Raw genomic sequence first — 17,449 nt, 5'->3', positions numbered from 1 at the left:
CCGTAGTTTCATTATTTTAAATGCTACAAAAGTACACTTTCATTTTTTTTCCACGTAATTTTTTTATTCTGCAATAAAAATGAAAAGTTATTGTTTACAGTGTTGCATATTTTGACAACTGCTCTTTACAAATTCTTTTTAAATTATCCTAGAACCATTTTCTCAATATACGCAGTTCCCCTTACTCAAAATAATTTCACAAAATATTTCACAGAAAGGAAGAGACAAGGGGAGATAGAGAGAAATAACCTAGGAAACAAGTATGCCAGCATACAAAAATAGATTAGAACATTTGGAGATTCTAGGTATGAAAATGTAGCCTCAATAGCAGAGAATCTGATCTAGTGTATTATCTGAAGAGATAATGCTTACTGGAGAAGAAGCTAGATAGATGCAGAGATCTATTTCTAATGTCTTTAATTTCTAGGCAAATTTATAAGAGAGAGGGAGAAATAGTCTCCAGGTTTCTGAAATGTTCTCATCTGGGGGTGGAGGCAGTAAGCAAAGCCAGCAGAACGCCAGCATTTTGTCTTGATTTCTCCCCCTCTCGTGCACAGCAGGCTGTGCATTGCATGCTCGGAGCAAGAGATCATTACCAGCTCCTCAGGAAGGGCAAGCAGTATGCGCATAGCTGTCCTCCTCCAGCTGATCTAGCAGAAGGACAGCTTTAAATTGCTGCTAGGTCTCTATAAAGCCTCTGCTGATGAAGCCTGCCTGATCCACAGTCTCTGTCCCTAAATAGCTTCGCCTATTTGAAACACCCAGCTAGCTGTCAGAAAGCCACTAGCAGAATAAATTGACTGCGAGGGTCAAGTGGAGATTCAAAACTCTCTGAAACAGAATTGGAAAACTGGAGTCTGTATGTGATCTGGAACTGCATACTATCATGGAATTATGAACCAGAAGTGCCTGTCATTAATCAGTCAAATTACTACTAAGGTTACATTAAATATTGCAAGGAATTCAGAACCTTACGTACAGTTTATGGGACATGAGTCTATGCCATTTTCAGAAAAGGGATTTAAATAAAGGTGCATCTAGAGTGCCTGGCCCTGAAACTGAAGCACATAGTTTGTGCCTTCAGACTGTTCTTGGGGAACACAAAGGAGGCTAAGAAGCACGTAGGAGCCATTGGAGCGAAATACAAACAAGCATTTAAGTGTTACTGCTATGAGAAATTTTCTCAGAAATATATGTTACTGTGGGTCTGCTGAGCAAGCTCTTCCTCCTAATCCACACCACCTGTGTAGATTCATGGATAATTTGGTTCTGACCTAGTTAAAAGTACAAAACATTTTTTCCTATTTGCTTATTCAAAATATCCTGACATCCTCTTCCAGCAAAGCCTGCAAAAAACTCTTTTGTGAGCTGCACTTTGTTCCTGCAGGAAGAACATTTGGTGATGTGCTCTGCAGCTCACAGGCCATATGCAGTAAATTGCTGCACTGCTATTCAAAGAGACTTGACTTGGGTTAAAACTGTGTATCATTTTTGGTTCAAAAGGATCAACAGCCACAGTGTGCCTGACTTGGCATGGTCTGGTCTTTATATCCATTCCCCTGACTGCATGGATTTTTAACTCTAATGACAAACCTACTGGATACAGACCTCTAAAAAATGTGGCTGTACAGCCTCATTTCTTTGTATCAGCCAATAAGGATGTGGTGGAGTGTAGATGGGTGCCTCAGCCTTTTCAGGGATGTTTTGAAATCCTGAAGCATGCACCTTAGGAAAATGCAGATTGTAGCCTGTGCCTTTCTCACCCTGTTAAAATACTATTCTCCTTCTTGGCCTGAAGATCAGAGAGAGGGTTTTCCTTTGGGATATTCATCAGTGCCTCTGCAAAGTTTCAGATCCTTCTTTCATTCATTAGTCAACACCTACCATATAATATATATAATACACACACACACAAAGAGCCTCCAGAAAAAAAACACAACAGCATAGAATCATATATTTGTCAAAGCTGGCATCATATGTTGAGCTGTGAATAATGAGATTTAAAATATCTTGTGCTTTTGAAGTACAGTGAAACTTGTTCATTAGATTGCAGTAGCACTCCCTGTCATTTTCTTTATCCTCTTTAAATCATCACCAATGTTTACAAAATGATTTTGTTCTACTTAAAGATCAACTTTGAGGAGGTGACTGATTTCTGCTGATCCTGGAGGTGGTTTCACAGGTTTCATTGTACTTGAAACTTCACAGCTTCCACTGAAGTATTTGATGCATGTATGTATCGGTTTAGCAGAGCACAAAAGTAGAATCACTTTCTTTCTGGCCTCATATTGTTGACAGAGCATGGTGGCCTCTACCAAAACTGTTTCTTTTTACTTGACAACTTACCAAAGATTCATTTTCCTAAAGTCCAACCACCGATCTTAATAAAGTATTTGTTTTAAAAGTCATCAGGACTCCAGTACTTGTAATAAATTATCAAATTTCTATTAGCAAAACTCCTTCACAAACTTCTTCTATAAAAATCAGATTATTCAGTAGTTGCACAAAAGGCATCTATCTACATTACACTCACTAGCATTGGTTAAAAAAAGAAAAAGCTCACCTCACACCTTTCAGCAAAGCATCAGCTGGAATTTACCAGGTGAAGTACATCCAATGGCCCAATCTAACTCTCATGCTGGTCAAAACTGTGAAAACTTGACTTCAGGTCAATGGAGTTATGCCAATACAGAAGTCATGAAAAGACTGGATCAGCTCCCAAGGTAAGCCTGATCCCTGCACACTGAACTGGGGCAGGTTAAGGACTGCACTGAGACTTCTGCAGCTTTTGAGGCACCCAAGAACAAACCCACCTAAACAAACGGCAGTGCTCCCTCTGACTTAAGGGGAGAAGTGTCATCGGGTACTATTACATCAGACTAGAAAGTAATTAGATTAAAAAGTGTGCATCTTCTCACTAATGTACTGAAATTAGACAAACTACTTTCTGTCAGCAGAATGTCCTCAGCTCTTGGACCCAGGAGACTCTCTTATTCCATCGTTGTCATCCTCAGAGCAACGCAAGCTTAGTGCGCTGGTTACAGGATGGATCCATGATGTTGTCTGGGTCACATGGCTAGAAAAGAACCAAGAAATGCTATTAGCAACCCAGAAGAGGTTTACCAGCCTCAGAAACAAGAAGTACTAGATGGAATCCACAACTTTCTGGCCTCATATTGATCATTACAACACTTTCAAATATAGAATTCATTTTGTCTTGCTAGCTGTGAGATTTTACAAACAAAATGAGGAGCCTTCTGGGTGCTAAAACCTGGACTGAAGGTCTCAATTCCAAATAAATACGAGAGAATGCTTTTGTAAGAGACTCCTGATACAGACTAGTGACATTTCCTGTTAATTAATAGAACTGTAGGCAATTAACCCAGAAACAATGTACAGCCCAGACTGTCAGTCTTACAAAACTCCAAGACGCTAGCAGGGTATTATATTAACATTGCCATCAGACCAGGTAGACACTAAGGCACAGCTGACAAGAGGAAGTTGACCAAATGCTCATCATTAAGATATTTCTTTTCTTGCAGAAAAAAAAAGTTGATGAATAAACCTAAAAAAGGATGCACTTTACACGTCCTGTAGAACAATTTCTGGGGCTGCTCCCACAGCCTTTACACATGTAAGTAATAAAAGGGAGTGTTATTTTTTAAAGGCTTAAACCCTATACTTGAAATGCAGTCTAAGCTGCTTTACAGTTCTTGTTAAGCTTCTACATGAATGGAAAGAACCTCCTCAAGGCTCAGTAAGGACAGACAAATGGAATGGGCTTACTGTTTGAGGGTGAGAACACTGTACACCTTATGATTGGTAGTATGCATGCTAGCCATACTGTGTGTGGGCAAGACACAGCCTCTTCTCCCTTCTGGAATAATATGTTCTTGGTAAAGGAAATAGCTTCTTTTCACTTAAAAAAATCTTGCTAATAAATTCACCGTTTTTATAGTCAAGTCAGTGCAAAGATGAATTTTGTAATACAAGTTCATTACAAAAAGTAGCTGAAAAATATGGCACATAAAATATACACCATAAAAGACAAACAGTTGCTCTCAGTACGTCTCACAACTTCTAACATAATTTGTACCTAAAGCCCATGCCTATACTCATCTTTCAGGTGCATCAGCTTAATTAAATATGAAGTGCAATGACGGAACTACTCTAGATTTACCTGTTCAAGTGAAAATACTTTCCCTTTCTGTCTTCAAGAATGCTCTCTTGAATATCTGATTGTGGAAATCAATCCATTAAAGTAGGAATTTCTGAGACAATGTTCCACTACATTGACTTACTGGTATGGGGATTGCTTTTCCAGTAACATGACCGTGTTATGATTTTACCTTGCATTCACACCTTGCATTTGAATTCACTGAGCTTAGACTAAGTTGAATGTGATGAGCACAACAATAATGTTCCCTAAGAGGAAAATATGATGCTAGCATAAATCACATATCGAGCTGCATTACTTAGCTAATCTATCTCTGAACTGGTAATCCGTGAATGTAGCCAGTAATTCAACTGAGGCAGTGTCTCAGTAAGGACCAAGCAAGAAAAAAAAAACAAAATACACAAACCAACCCTCAGTTCTTATCCTTAAAAACCAAACCGAACCAAACAAAACAAGAAGCTCCAGTTATCTGTAAGGGTAATGCATAAGTGTTTTTGCTTGTTTGGGTGGTTGGATTTTTGGTCAGAGCAGCACTGGATGGACTGCATTCCTTCCTGAGTGTATTACAAACATGTGCACCACCTCACTGGAGCTGCAGAGATGGATTTCACAGAAGTTAAAACCCAGGAAGTATGAGTGAACATGTAGCTAGAGCAAACACAGCACAGCAGATACTTATCAAGTACAGTAACCATTGCAATGATTTAATTCTAAGAAAGTGGATGTACCATTTTTACTAGCAATGAACACAACTTTCCAACGTTTGCCTTTAGAAAGTATGGCAATAACCAGTATGAAGAATATGAAGACAGTCCTTATACAATATTTTATGAGAGAACTGTGAATAAAATGTGCTTTTAAGAGGAAATCTATCTAATGAAGAGCATCATTCCCATTACTCCCCAACACAGGGAAACATGTATTTGTATTTATATTATAAATATACTTGTATTTGTAAATCTACTAAGGAAAACGTCTTTGCTGTACTTTTCTGTAGTGTTTTCTATAATGTCAGGAAATGCCATCAACATATTATTTGCATTAAAAAAATCAGTCATTATAGCTTAACACTGAAGTTAGCACTCTAAATTAAAGTTCCAGCCTGTGATAACATTTATCTTCATTAAGACACAGAACTCCTTCCAATACCTGCAGAATCACGGGAGCTAAATGAACTAGACTCTATCCATTCCATCTATGCCAATGTCAGATTTATTGCCTGCAGTACTATCTTGTGTGTTTATATTGCCTCCTTTTATCAAGCCATTTCTCAGCAATCTATTACTGAATTTAAACAAGAACCAAATTATTTTAAAATCTTACTTTTTTCTCATTTGATTTTCCCCTGTAGCATGCCTTGACCTGTGGTGTACCTATATCATTAGCTCTGTTTTCTCATGAGCATGCTGTATCAGTCCTGTGAAATGGGAGATACTGCATAGGAGTAGAAGAGTTATGGAAAAAAGCATTCATGAGTCTTTGATGTAACTAATTAAAAATTCTTTGTTAATTGTTTATTATTCAGGAGATTTACCTCGTACATTAGGACCAGGAAGCAAATGACAGCATGCCTTTTTGTTAACTGTTTTAAGAACCTGATTTTGTTCTTATACACATAAATGTAAAAATTATTTTGTCCTTTAATAATGCAGAATTGGGGCACTGAAGTGTGGAATAAAATTGTCTATATTCAGTGGCATAACATTGGTTAATCAACAGTATGATAGAAGAGAACTAGTTTTCATCCATTTTCAAAATCTGAGGCCAAATTTTTCTCTAATGGCAATTAACTGTAAAAGCTTCTGATTTGAACTCAGTTCTTTTAAACTAGCACTAGATTTATCTATGAATGCTTCTTGTAGGACAGTTTGTTTTAAACCCTTTGTTAAAATCCTTACTAGGAAAAGAACTCTTATAAATAAACATTAAGTCCAGATAACACGTCTCCCATTGTAGAAAGACACACACAATATGCACAGATTATTTAGGTAAAGAATAAATATATAAACCCCTGGCTATTTATTTTTAGCTCCCCACAAGTGCTGTGGCTAAAGAGCTTTGACATAATCAGTCCAAGGAGATAATCCCAGATTTACTGGTTTGCAGAACATTCCTGTATTAGAAATACATCCTCTCTGATTTGTGTGTTAGGGCCATCAGTATGAGCTAGAGGGAATTCAAACCTACCTCTAGACTTTTGCCTAATTGAAGAAACTGTTCTGAATATTAAAAGAAGATATAGAAAGCCAGCACTACACATTCTAAATGTAAAATGTGTTCCGTTTGCAAATGTTCTTGTTCAAAAGATCCATTTCAAATTTTCAGAGTAATTAACAATATTTAAAGACTTGCAGGTTTTCAAACACGTTATTGCCATCAGAGGGAAGCCAAAGTTATTGTTAGAAACCAAAAACATTTGATCTTGAAATATGTCAGTAGCTTAGTTTATCTTCTTAACATTACCAAATTGCAGGACAAATTTTAGAGCTTGGAAAAACAAAACATGAGATTTTTTTTTTTCTGGCAAAGAAATGGTAGTGAATTATTTAAAATCCCAATATAATTACCCTCCTTATGGCTCTTACTTCTTTGCAAGGAAAATGATTTCTTTTAAAATGAAAACTTAAGACAGTCTTTCAAGAAAAGCAGCATTCAAAGAAAATTCTAAGACAAAATTGTGTAAAAACGTCTGTGTCTTTGTTAGGTTTTGAACATTATCAAAATGCTCGAAACTTTGCTTTCACCTTGAATTGAATTCTCCAATTAGGGCTAAACTCTGGATCCTAACAGGGGACTGTGAAGAGCCTTGCAGACAACACAGCTGCTGTAAGTCACTGTGCAGGATGCTAAGCCACAAAGCAGTCATGCAGTATTCTTTGGAGTTTTGTTTTTCGTCTGACATAGGACCACATCCGTAACACCTGGCTGAATTTTTCCACCAGGATTACTTAAAAGGAGCAATCTTGTACAAGACCCATTTGTCTTTTGAGGAACAGATACTGGGAGGCTCTGCAAGGAATAACTAGTTTTTAGCTATAACTAATGGATTTTAATTTTGTATATAAGGGATTAGAATAAAATAAAACAACCAAGTGAAGTTGATGCAAGTACAATCAATCAATTCCAAGAGCATTTGGGAAAGACAGTTTCCAGACTTGGAACCTACAGGTAATTTGGGAAGGGTTTTTGTATTGTATTTATGAAAATCATATGATATGAAATTAAACATTCTTTCCCCCTCCCCCTCTTTTGTTAAAATTGGCTTAAAACTGGACCCTCTTTCAAGGCACAGAACATACACAGCATATAAATATAGGCCTTACCTTTTATTGGCTGTAATAAGATTGAGAGCACTTGTCACCTCTTGGAACTGTGTCCTAAGGTGCCATAATTTTATTATTATAATTATTATTTGCATTTCATTCAGGGACTGAAGATTTTGCTTGAACAGTAATTAGAATTTGAGGGATATAAAGTGAAACTCCAGATGAAACTTTCGTTATTTATTCCTTGATAAAACACTTATCTACTAAGAAAAATCTATGAGCAATTTCAGAAGGCCGTTACCACTAGGATGATTTGTTCATCTAAATAGTGTGCTAGATCATTAAAAAATATTCACAACAAACTAATAGGCTAATCGAAAATGAAAACAGTACTAATGGTAGATCTGAGCCAAGGCTGAATAAGCCCAAAGGTTTGAGTGCTAGGATATGCAAACCTCTTGCAGTTTTAAAGCATGATCTGAAATCTACCTCACCCTGGTATTAGCCATCTGCTATTACCCTAAAAGTGCTCTTTAAAAATATGCAGTAACTCACAATCCTGTGTCTGTTAAGTGAACATCATAAAAACTCTGGTGCAGCTTTTCTGCAGCAGCAGCATACCACACAGACCAGCAGTTAGCTTTAGACCAGCAGTGTTATTCCAGCCCCACTACCACCGCTCCAACAGGGAGGGAAAACCCATCCTCTTCTCAGGGTGCCCCAGGGTCCATCAGCCTGCCCCCCTGCTACACCCATCCTGCATGGGACATAGGGGCCTTTTGTACAAACACGCTCAGTTTGCATCAGTCCTGTCTTATTACTGTGGGCCTGATACCTTGGTAAGCAGAATTGGGCCAAGATGATGTAAGTTTTTTCCTACTACAGCCTAGAGCATGCTCAAGGGTTATTTAAACTATGTGTGTACTGAAATGCATTAAAGCCTGAGTGCCTCAGAAGAAATGCATACAGAAAAGAACCCTGCTGTGCACAGTTCTGCTTCTGACGGCTTTCTCAAAACCCAGGAAGACACGGCTTAGCCCACAAGTGCCAAATCTTGCCCCAACATGGGAAACCTTACTAGGAGTCTGAACTTTCAAATTTCCAGTTCTATTCATAGCAGTAACTGAATGGGTGAAAACTCGACCTCTGATCACACCAGTCTAAGAGTAAAATTACCCAGCAGAGGTAACAGAAATCAACACACTGATTTCAGCGGGATTTACAAGTCTTGAGCAAAAAATAATTTCAGCTTCAAGTATTTCCTCACTGAGGAAACGTTAACAGATGTCTTATATGATAGACCAGAACCTGGACAGAGTGTGCAGTGTCTGTGGAAGCTGAAAGAATGTTTCTCCGTTTTGGTTCTTGAAATTAAAAAACAAACAACCTCTTAGGAAAAAAAATTACCCAACCAAAAGCAGCTTAAGGTCTTAACATTCTTGTATTACAAGCTCATGTTATCATAAAATCCAATGCCAAGTTTCCTAGTTTTACATCTGAGGCCATTTTCCTTATACTCATGCAACAGGATTTCAGTGGAAATCAGAGTAACTGAATTCCCCGCAGCTTGATTATCTGGCAACAAACCACTTCCAAACCTTAGAAATTATTTTGAATTTTCATCTTATCCCAGCTATCCTTAAGCCCTCATGATTTTTTAGTTAGCAAAATGTCTTACACTAAATCACTGCTGTTTCTTTTAATGTCTGTTTTCATTCAACAATGACAATGAACAAAGAACAACCAGGGGGCACAATTTTTGAAGAGGAACATTACTTCTGTATATATTTATTCCTAGTGACCAATATGAGACACATCAAAGCGGTATGTATTCAGATGCCAGACATTAAGATTTTGTGAAAATAAAAGTTCTCTGAGATGTCACAAGCTGGACATCCAAAAATCAAAAGGAAATATGTCAGGATTACCCGAATTCTTACAGTTACATCTGAAAGTGTTTCAACTGATGTTGAGTTGATGTAGTAGTAATAGTTAGTACTTGGTTTGTCCGAACCAGCTTTATTTAAATATTTGCAAATTCTTGTGACTATATAACTACTCTTTCCTCTCTTTTTAGATAGGAGGGTTTGAGGATGACAGGTAAAAGGAAGTATTTTCAAAAACAACCTCTATTTCTGAGTGACGTGTAAAATAGGAAAGGCCCAATTTCACAGATGTAAAAAAACTGCATCGTTCTTTGAACTCAGTGGAAACAGAGTACTCTGTGCCTCAAAATATCCACTCCTGCTCACAAATCATCGAAGTTAATAAGATGGGGACATCCACAATGATTTTGATAAATAACAATTTTGGTGCAACTGACTTGCCTACCGCTATGGAGGGAGTTAGAAGCAGAGCTGGTCCTGGGTTCTGTCCAGGGGGATTTTAATTGCATGTTCAGTACAGCAGATCACAGTTTTTCTTAGCTTGCTACTCTGAAGTCACTGAAACATAAATGTTAGTGGGACATACAGAAGTTTACTCCTGGATCACCTCTGCTAGAATTTGAACTTTATTGAACTTGATTTCTTCTAAGAAAGGCCACTCCAACCATTACTTAGAGAACCTACGCTTAACTAGTATATTGTAATATACTAGCATATATATACTGCAATGGAATAGCAGAGGAAAAACTGAACACACATCGATATGTTAGCTTTTTGGGTTCTTTCTTTATAATGCAGTAGAAATAGAAATGTAGAGTACACTTATCAAAGGAACAGCTTTGTTTTTTTCAATTTAGCATACAGTATGTAAAATCAACTGTGATTTATTTTCCTTTTATGATGATACCTTTAGCTCTAGTGCTGTAAAACATCAGTGTTTATACTACAGAAGTTCATCTATCACACATGCTTTGCTATTCTTAGTTCAGTCATAAAATCATAAACAGTTTCTGTGAATGCCCAGCTTTCAGTAAAATTAATGATGGCTCTTTCCCAAGCAAACCAGAATATGATAAACTAAGTATGATTTGTTATTTTTCAAAGTGGAAGCTTGATTTGTTAGATATCATTTCAAAAACTACCAGAACGCATCATGTGTGTTTTTATTAATCTGTATTTTAAGTATTGTTTGGCTTTAGGTTGCTACTGAACGTGAATGAAATTCTATTCTGTTATACTGATATATGGTCAGAGCACCTTCAGTGCCTCTTTTGTCATGCTGAAGTATGCAATGCTTCAATGTGAAGCTTCTGATTTTTAGGTAAATTACTGAAAGATAATACTAAATTCAACTTTACTGTTTCCTTTTTGGTATAAGATAGAAAACATCACAGGCCCTAATTTATCTAATGGAAAACATCCCAAAAGATTAACATCTTTGGGAACTTCTACTTGTCTTTCAGGCAAATTTAATTTAAGATAAATGTTCTTGAGAAAAGTAACAGTTAATTTGGAATAGGTGGAATCTAGCCCTATTAAAAAGCTAGAAAAACAGTGTTTACAGGGGCAAAATTCACAGCTGGTCCTTACAAACTGTATACATATGCAAGGAGTGGGTGGGAGTGGGAGGGAGAATAGCAAGGCCCTACCTAATTTTAGGTGCCAGTCTCATGATACAGAGCTGCCATATGTTAAAGGTGAACATAGTGGGAGGATGGAAGAGCTTAACTCTGATGGGTTTTCTGGGAAAAAAATTAGTGTCCCAGCTATGCTTTTTTATACTGTTCCTGTGTGATTCTAAACAACCAGTGTACATCCATTAATTAATTAGCATATTTGATACTTGGGGAGCAAAATTCTGGATAGACTCTTTCACCTATTATAAAAATCAAATACAGAAGTCACTACATCACAAAACCCATTCAATGACAGAATATGCTGTCTTTCTGTTTGCACTGGTGCTGTGCTGTGACTTCCACAGGACTTTACCAGATCATACAACTAAAGTGAAATTTTGTCCTAGCAGTGGTTACAACACTTAGTAAACTCACTCAACATTATTTGTGAACTAAACTTGGGCAAAAATGACCATATGACCAGCTTTAAAAGTGAACAAGATTTGCTTTCTCTTACAAAACTTTTCCCATCCTAATGCCACCCAGCTGACTGCTAAGTGCCTACAAATCTGAATGCAGGTGAGATGAGGGCTCATTAGTCCTTTTCTGCTTCTGGCCTTACAGATAAAATTTCTATTCGGGGCAGGAATTTTTACTAGAACATCAGTAATTGAATTTGTCACAACAGAAGAGGGGTCTTAATCATCTAATAGGTAAAACTCATTAATATCCAACTTCTTTACCTTATTATGTGGGATCTCTTCAATATACTGGTCCCCCAAGGTCAAGACAAACATTAGAAAAATTGGAGAGGATTCAGTGGAGAATCTAGAGGGTTGGAGAACTTGGCACGTGAAGAAAGGTTGAAGGAACTGGGTTTGTTCAGCCTAGACAAGAGAAAGCTCGGGGGGTGGAATCAAAGTCTTCCAGTACCTAAAAGGTAGTTATACAGCAAATGGAGGCACTCTTACAAGGACATACAGTGACAGGCAAGAGGAAATGGACATAAGCTGCATCAGGAGAAATTCTACCTAGATTAAAAAAAAATCTTCACCGTGAGAATTAAATACTGGAATAGGGTGTTTTGGATAGGTGGTGGAATCACCATCACTGGAAATATCCAAGTCTTAGTTTGTATAATTTAGTCTTCAACAGTAGGTTTGACTAGCTGATCTCCAGAGATTTATTGCAATCTAGACTTTTCAACGATTGCTAACCCATTTGAGATAATGAGGTCAGAATCTCAATTCTTCTAGATCAAATTTGCTGATATAAACAGGGATAGAAATACCAAGTGTAAATTGGTGAGGAAACAGGCACCAGTAATGCATTTCTATTATACATCAACTGATGGGCCATGAATTTGGGGCTGTGTGAATGACTGATGGTATTGCTACATGCAAAATAAAATAATGCTTGCCTCTCCTTTACTTTAAAACACACCATTTCAAAACACATTATTTCAAAACATATCTGTGGCCAAATTCAACTTTTACTTTCCAGCAGGAGGAAAGCACAGCTATACTACCAATGAAGCTGATCAGTGCCTTTTAGTCTACTGGTGTAATTTTTGTCCTCTTGATAACTGTCAATTTATATTATATTTGTTAGACACTAGAAGTTCTTTTTCTCCAATGCATACTGAGATGTAACTCAGAGAGACTTACATTACTGTCTGATCCTTCATGGTAAATCAGAGAGGCTTACATTACTGTCTGATATTTCATGGTAAATTTATACACATGACCTTAATGCCTAGCACCAAATCATGTGAGTTTATGACACACTAGCTGTCTAAAACCTAATTTTCTCACACTTGCCAGTAGTTTTTGACTGATCCTTAGCAACCTGGTTGATTGATTATAATTTACTGAGAGACTGAAATGATTTGCTGAGTAGAAGAGGTGATTTCAAAAATTGACTTAAGGTGAGAATTGGTGGACAAGAAGCAGCTTTCTCTTACAGGTGGAGAGCAGTTCAGCTTCTTAGGAATATAGCCATGTAAATGTTTTATTCATGTCAGTTATTCACATAAGTGGGTTTCACTTTAGTGTGTAACACAAGCCAGCTGGTTTGCTTCTTTTAAACTCTGATTTCTCATGCACTTCATATTGCTACACCCCCCTCAGAGATATTTATGGAAATTTCACAGCAAGCGGTCTCAAGCTTATGCGCTATTAAGATTCCATTCTGGGGTGTTTACTGCATTAGATTTATAACATATAGATTTACGGACTCAACTAGTTGATGGCCTAATAAAACACATTGGAACTGAAGGCAACTACTAATTAAAATAATACTTGATTGTCTTCAGCGTATTGTAAAACTGCTGTGGATTTGAACAGAGCCACTGCAGCTTCTGTATTGCGTCATAGCATAACTGCGTAAGAAAAGGGACAATCCACATATAAGATCAGCTTAATTGTGGCTACACTTAGAGAATTATAACACATTTTTCTATCTGGTTGTATACACTGGAGTGGGCTAGTGTTGAAATAACTCTTAATGCCCTCAAAGATTTGGCTGCTCTAAACACCAGAGAATGAAAGGATTGAAATTCACAGCCAAAGAGAACAAGTCTATAGTACTAGTACCAAGATAGTAAAGTATCAACTATTCTGCTAATCCTCATTTAAACAATTTGATTAACTGCTACTGAAAAGGATCAGCTGATAAAGATGGAAGTCAAGCTAAGTTCCTCCTAGAAAAAGGATATTTTCAACATTAGGTAGAATTTTCATCTTGAAATCTCTACCAAACTGTTAGAAACAAGAGACTTTTGCAACCCTTGTTCCTTGCTCTGAACTGTTAACTTCCCAGACGGATTTCATGCACATTACAAAGAGTAGTAAGAGGTACGAATTTTCAAGCATACAAAAAGCCTAGTTTATGCTCTGTACAAACATTTGGCACCAGTCACATAAGCAATGTTAGGAAATAGGCAAAAAGGAATATTAATTACTGTGATGTCTTATTCCAGTGTTCAGTTAATTCCATTCCAATGAACTCAATTAAGACCTCTTAACAAAGGTGGTTGTTCCGTTCAGAAGAAAACGGAGGGTGATTTCATTCCCTTCTCTGCAATTAAAACAGATAGATATTCCTTGCCTGCCGCATAAAGACTGTCATGGAGAACTGCATAGGACAGATTACAGAAGGTAACTAACAATGATGTGAGCTTCTATCACTTGTAATGCTAGGAGCACATTAATAAGAGGGAAGAACATTTATGATCTGTTATTGATCAAACGTCAGATATGCAAAAATTCCTGAAAAAGCATGTGATCTACTCAGTTTTAATCTGTAGTTTCAACAAGTGGAGACAATATGAGAAACATGTGAAGTTTTGTGAAATTAGGATTCCACCACATAGACTAGCTGAGATTCTACTGTTACTAATAAGCACCTTATTGTTACAGCTGCAACAGTTCAGCATCCAAGTGCCGATCTTAAAAGAAATTTCTTGAGCATATTTAGCAAGTTTAGCTTCTGCCGAGTCATCCAGATAAGTACTTGTATGAAAAACACTAGTAACAAAACCAGAAAAAAAAGAAAAGAGGGGAAATGTCTCAAGAATGTGAGAATTCTTCTATTCTACTGCTAGATTGTATTTGCTATTATATTATTTGCATAATACTACCTTCAAGCTCAATTTCCAATTATGTTGGCATAGACCTCTGTTGCAAATGTTTTATCCAGGACAGAATCCAGCATTCACCTTAACACTCCAACTGTGCTATAATGGCTCCCTTTATCAACAGATGGAGACCAAGGGAGCAGTCCTCTATTTTAACAGTGGCTCTCATATTTATTTTCATTGCAATGAAATTGGCTGTTGATTCATTTTCATTTCCTTTATTTTTCTATATAAAGTTATTTTTCTACATTTTTGGTATAAATCCCAGAATTTACATCTATGTGAAAATGAAAGCCACGTTTTGATTAGAGCTTGAATGTGCTATCATATATGGTGTGTTTGGGAACCTCTGCAAAAAAAAATCACGTCTGCTTTAATACAACTAGCTCAAGGCACCATGGGGTGAATTGAGGACAACAGAACTGTGTGTTTGAAAAAAGAAAAAAAAAATGTCCCTGCTTTTCTTGGCTAGCTAATACATAAACTTCAACATGACTTGTGCAAGAGTTTGGGATAAAAGTAATTGTATCTCAGTGCAAAGATTTGCTGCCCTTCCTGTCTTTTAAGAAGTGAGTCCACCTGCAAAATAGTGTCTTCATCACAACTATAAGAATTAAAGAATATGTAAATTTCAGCAGCCAGAATATCTAACTATTAATTAAACAATGATTCATGAGATATATGGAATGGAGATGAACTATATTTTTTCAGCAATTGTTTCAATCTGTTAGAGGAATAATAAAGAAAACTATTATATGAATTAGCTATCAGTATATTCGGGGGGGGAAGGGGGGGGGGAGCGCACACTGTGCTATTCACTTCCAGAAGCTTCTGGAGGATACAGTGAGCTACTTCTTTTTCGTGCATTTTTTCTTCCAAAACCTGGGAACACAATTGAAAAGAACCTTCCCTAACGTATACCACAAATTCCTATAGCTTTTATCAAGTAGGTCTTTCCAAAGAAGCTTCCAATTCTTTACCTGTAAGACATTAGCGGGATATAAGCTATACTTTTGAGTTGGTAAATAATGAATTTACACAGCTTTTTTTATATTATTCTAGTCTTTCAGAAATCATTACAGAAATCTTATAATTAAGGAAAGCAAAAAAGCAAAAAATAAGGTCACAATCTTAGTGTTTTTTTTTCACATGATCACCTCTTCAGATGATTACTGCTTTTAAAGCTTTTGTAGACGTTCTCTTTATGCTTTAGACGCTCTGTTACTGTAACATCAGTATTACCCTTCCTCTAATCTCTGGAGAGTTTGAAAAATTTATTCGTTTGCAATAGCTTCCAAAAAAATGCAGGTATCTCTCGATACAGACATATTTTTCTGTATTTTTTTTCTTTTGGGGGGGAGGAGGAGGGTAACAACTACTCACTATTACAATTACTGCATTATTAGTAAGCTTAATCTTTGGCACCCTCTTTAAAATGTATAAAGCAAAGCCTAAGGAAACTGCAACTGTAGGTATAATTTATAATTTTCATAGGGTAGAAATCAAGAACAAAAACAGTATATATGCAGAATACAAGAGAAGATTTTTGCAAGAGGTACAGCTTCAGTGGCATTATCAATGGAATAAAAGTTGCTTAACCTGCAGCCAATGACAACGTGAAATGTCAATAATCTGTGATACCAAGTTTGTAAGCTGCTGTTTAGCATTTTAAGTATAATGTCTAGATTATGAGGATTTCTTCTAAATGAATGGTACAGCAGTCACAAATCTCTTGATTCTTTTATGATTTTAACTAAATGATTTCAGTCCTGTTCATTCACCATCTAGCAGCAACAGAACAACTTATTCCCACAGAAAGAAGCAGGATATGTCATCAAGAATAAAACATCAATGGCTAGAGATAGTTCAGAGACAAGGCAGAACTAACTGTTAAAGCAGTTCCCCTCAAGACGCCCATTCAGGACAGGAGCTAAAATGAAAATTACTGATGTTCTAGTTATAATGCACTACGAGGTGTGCTGGCAGAATCAGAGGAGCAGACACAAAACTCCAGGTACTAGTTCAACTGATGAATTTGGTAAGACTCTTGGACTTCGTGCTCCTTAAAGCCACAACGGAACTGAAATCCATGGATTAAATGAGACTGTTATTTTCTAAAAATCTGGCTCTTAGAATTCTTCCACTTCCCCCAAATACAAGAACATTTAAAAATGCATATATATACTTGTAAAGTTTTTAGGGGATGAGATTTTTTTTGTATCTCCTAGGTCCATTACAGGGTCAGACTCATAACCTGGTAAGTTCTCAGCATTGTGGACTGAGGGTTTCAAAGACATCTGAAGGATTGAGTCACACAGTTCTCCCTGAATTTCAGCTGGATTTCTGACTAAGCCCTCTAGGACCCTGTGGACAGTGCAGTACTAAACCACAGGAAAGAGTAAGTGATGTTGGTAATACAGACATATAGAAAACACATGAACACTTTTGTTATTTTGCCTTTTTTTTTCTTCCTGTTAATTCTAGGTTTAAAAATACATTTAGTTTGATGGGCTTTTATTTCAGCTCTGACCCATTTTCCCTCAGAAATACTCACTTGATGAAGTATTTGATTCCATCTGCTGTATAAGCTTCTTCCCATCCATAAGGTAGACCTACGACGAAATAAAGAAATAAGTTGTCTCAAAGCTTAGGTGACACAAGGTTTTGAAGTGGTGTTAAGTTCAAGCCATTTCATAGAATGATTACAAAAGACTTTTCACTCTTTTTGTAATAGGTAATAATATAAACAATGCAATTTAATAAATATTTGCTGAGCTACAAAGCTATATACAACTCAATGATACTTCTGGTATTTCTTTTCCAGAAGCTGACAGTCTGGTCAAACTGGAGTGCAGCTAACTCTTTTG

At 36.8% G+C, this 17,449-nt stretch overlaps 1 protein-coding gene and 1 long non-coding RNA gene across 7 annotated transcripts in view; one reads left to right on the top strand and one right to left on the bottom strand.

The window, feature by feature from the left end:
* LOC310884065 overlaps positions 1–17,449 on the top strand; it is a 53,087-nt gene that overhangs the window by 17,466 nt on the left and 18,172 nt on the right. The window lies entirely within an intron of this gene.
* Positions 43–17,449, bottom strand: part of STXBP4 (syntaxin binding protein 4) — a 77,731-nt gene continuing 60,324 nt past the window's right edge. For 3 of the 5 annotated variants that reach the window (XM_083805232.1, XM_083805233.1, XM_083805229.1), the window contains exons 22-23: positions 17,137–17,194; positions 43–3,076 (exon numbers count right to left, since the gene is read on the bottom strand). In XM_083805232.1, the coding sequence (XP_083661358.1) occupies positions 2,965–3,076; positions 17,137–17,194 (170 nt within the window). In that variant the 3' untranslated portion in view covers positions 43–2,964. Of the gene's footprint in view, positions 3,077–15,352; positions 15,563–17,136; positions 17,195–17,449 lie in introns of those variants that run through there. The other 2 variants (XM_083805231.1, XM_083805230.1) reach the window with 1 other exon arrangement.

The sequence above is a fragment of the Anser anser genome, assembly GCF_964211835.1.
Source record: "Anser anser genome assembly, chromosome: 19".
NCBI classification, from domain to species: domain Eukaryota; kingdom Metazoa; phylum Chordata; class Aves; order Anseriformes; family Anatidae; genus Anser; species Anser anser.
This window is presented reverse-complemented; position numbering and strand designations above follow the sequence as displayed.